This window comes from Sceloporus occidentalis, unplaced genomic scaffold (assembly GCF_023333645.1).
Source record: "Sceloporus occidentalis isolate IW3139 unplaced genomic scaffold, rSceOcc1.0.p SCAF_204, whole genome shotgun sequence".
NCBI lineage: Eukaryota > Metazoa > Chordata > Lepidosauria > Squamata > Phrynosomatidae > Sceloporus > Sceloporus occidentalis.
The window spans coordinates 842465-845500 of NW_028317184.1; the positions used below are offsets into that span (position 1 = coordinate 842465).

The 3036-nt window shown below is 35.1% G+C and overlaps 1 protein-coding gene across 1 annotated transcript; it reads left to right on the plus strand.

The window, feature by feature from the left end:
* On the plus strand, positions 1–924 carry LOC149277997 (olfactory receptor 6B1-like). The gene has a single exon (XM_089502490.1). The coding sequence runs from the start codon at positions 1–3 to the stop codon at positions 922–924; it is 924 nt and encodes a 307-aa protein (XP_089358616.1).
* Positions 925–3036: the final 2112 nt, after the last annotated feature.

Sequence of the window (3036 nt, forward strand, 5' to 3'; positions counted from 1 at the left end):
ATGGAAAGAAGTCTTGTAAACAACATCACTGAATTCATACTTATTGGGTTCCCAACGCGTCCAGAGTTGCAATGTGTTCTCTTTGCTGTGTTCTTAGTGAGTTATGTTCTAATACTTGCTGAAAATGTGGTCATCATGGTAACTATCAAACTTAATAAAAAGCTCCATAAGCCAATGTACTATTTATTGTGCAGCCTCTCTTTTTTGGAAATTTGGTATGTTACGGTCACCATACCAAACCTTCTCTACAATCTTATGACTCAAAACAAGAAGATATCATTTAGAGCATGCATGACCCAGCTTTCTATTTTCATATCACTGGCCTGCACTGAATGTGTCCTTCTAGCAGTTATGGCCTTCGATCGGTATATTGCCATTTGTCTCCCTCTTCACTATACTGTCATTATGAGTGACATTTTCTGTCTGCAACTGGCCATTGGATCCTGGGTTGTTGGATTTTCCATTGCTATGATCAAAGCCATTTTGATCTTCAGATTGACATTCTGTGGACCCAATGTTATCAATCATTTCTTCTGTGATATCTCTCCATTATTAAATCTATCCTGTACTGACATGTCTTTTACAGAACTAGTGGATTTCATCCTTGCCATGATAGTTATCATGATTCCTCTTGTGCTAATAATTATCACCTATATATGCATTCTTTGGACTGTTATGAGAATCCCAAATAACCAAGGGAGGCAGAAGGCTTTGTCTACCTGTGCTTCACATCTCACTATTGTTATTATATTTTTTACAACCACGTTATTTATTTATGCTAGGCCCAGAAAGGCCAACCCCTTTGACAGAAACAAATTTGTGACTATATTTTATTCTGTTGTGACTCCACTCTTAAATCCTATTATTTATTGTTTGAGAAACACTGAGGTTAAACAGGCTTTTAAAAACACATTTTGTATCTAGTATTGTTTGGTCAAATAGTAAAATAAGAAGTACGCAATGTGATATGAGAAAATATTTTAATTCATCTCTTCTTTTTATATGTTACTGAAATATAATGTTTTATGATTAGAGAATTACATTTTTAAGAGGGGCAATATTTATGTTTCAATATTTATGTTTAGTGGTGCAGTTTCGTGTTTTGTCGCATATAAAACCTATTGTGTGTCAATGTGGCTGGATTTGCAAGTTTTTTCTTTCATAAGGAATATTCTTCTGTATTACACTAAAAATAAATATATTCAAATAATTCTTCTTGTTCACTATTGTGCTTATTGAATAAGGTCCGTGTTGTGCAATATTATCTTCCCATTAACAAAAGTGTTGATCCCAGCAGATACAAAATATTACATTTGTGTCCAAATTTAGTCAATTGACATTTCTTAGTGGAAAGAAAAAAGTGATATTCAGCTCTTAAAATAAAAATGCCAGATATCTGGTGTAATGACACAACTTAAACAAGTATAATACCTTGGTGCTGCAGAACCAACACACTGACTACAAGTGTGTAAAAGATAATACATAAAACAAAGAAATAAAGTGCTGTGCAAGATTTACAAACACCACCACAATATGTGTGGAAATTAAATAATACTTAAATTCATTTAAGTGGATTCTTCAATAGGTTCCTCTGTTGGAAAGCCTATAGAGCCCCTTCTGGGGAATGGAATGGAGCTTCTTCTTTGTACCAGTATAACAGAAAAGACCAGAGGAGAGATAGTTAAAAAAAAGTAGTAACTTTAATAGAAATAAAAAAGTAGTATCTTACAAGTAGTATCTTACATATAAGAATACTTTAACGCTCCCATGGAAAGGACCAGAATAATGCTGTGTTGTAGCAGTAACAGCTTGGTTCTCACAGGATTCCTATGTGTCCACTTCCTCAATGGGCATATTCAGCACAACGAGTTCCACCAATCGGCTTCCTCAGGTGCATAGTCTCTCCACCTCCAGCCTTCCCATTTATAGAGCTATTAACCCCTTCTTTACCAATCACTTAATTAATTGAGTCCATTAACCCTTTCTTTACAAAATCACTCAATTACCATAAAATATAATTAATAGATAAAACACGTAAAAAATACTAGTGTTCTAAATGAGTTAATCACATAAGAAATAGCAGCATGAAACTTTACTACTTGTTTTATCACAAAAAAATACTAGGTTATGGATGAACACATCTCTCTAATACAGCATTGGTAACTAACTCAAAAATAATACTGCACAATTGAATATATCAAAGAATGTATAAATATTCTGGGATGGAATTCCTGCAGAAAAGGGAAAGAATGGAGAAGGCAGTATCAGAACTCATAAAAAATTAAACAAGTCAAAGTCTTGGTTGAGTCCAAATGGATGTAATGTTTTTAGTTGGTAGACCCACCGCATCTCCTCCTGGCCTATCTTTCTAATAAAATTACCCCCCCCCTCCAGTTTCTATTGACGGCATGGATTCCCATGAAACTCAGGTTTCTAGGATTACATTGATAGTAGCTGTGTTTACCACATCCTTTTCTAACATTTCACACGTGTTCACCAATTCGGACATGTAATTACATTTTTTTATATTTTAAGAATCCATCATTTTTTTTTACAGGATACTTGAATACTTGAATGACAATACCAGAATACATTATGATATTTGTAATTTATTATTTTATTATGCAGGGATTTTTTTAAACTGTTCATAAAGGATATCAAACTATCTGTCAGGCTCCATTCAGGCTGCGAAGCTGCTCATCTCTGGTTCCCTTGCCTTGCTTCAGTTTCCTTGCCTTGCCTCAGTTCCCATGTTTTGCTGTAATCCGTTCCTGCATTTCCATATGATCTGTCCTGAACCTCTGATTCCTGGATTTCCATATGCTCTGTTCTGTGCTTCTGATTCCTTCATTCCGGTTCTGCTCTTTGCTTCAGCTCCTGTTTCCTTTAAAAGGTGTGCCCCACCCGTTTGTTATGTTTGTCTCAGTCTGCAGTCTAAAGGTATGTCCTTCTCTGTTCTGTGTGTTGATTCAATGTTCAGTTTCAGCTAATTTAGATAATTTAGTTATTCAGTAGGCAGGGTGTAGCGTTAGGACC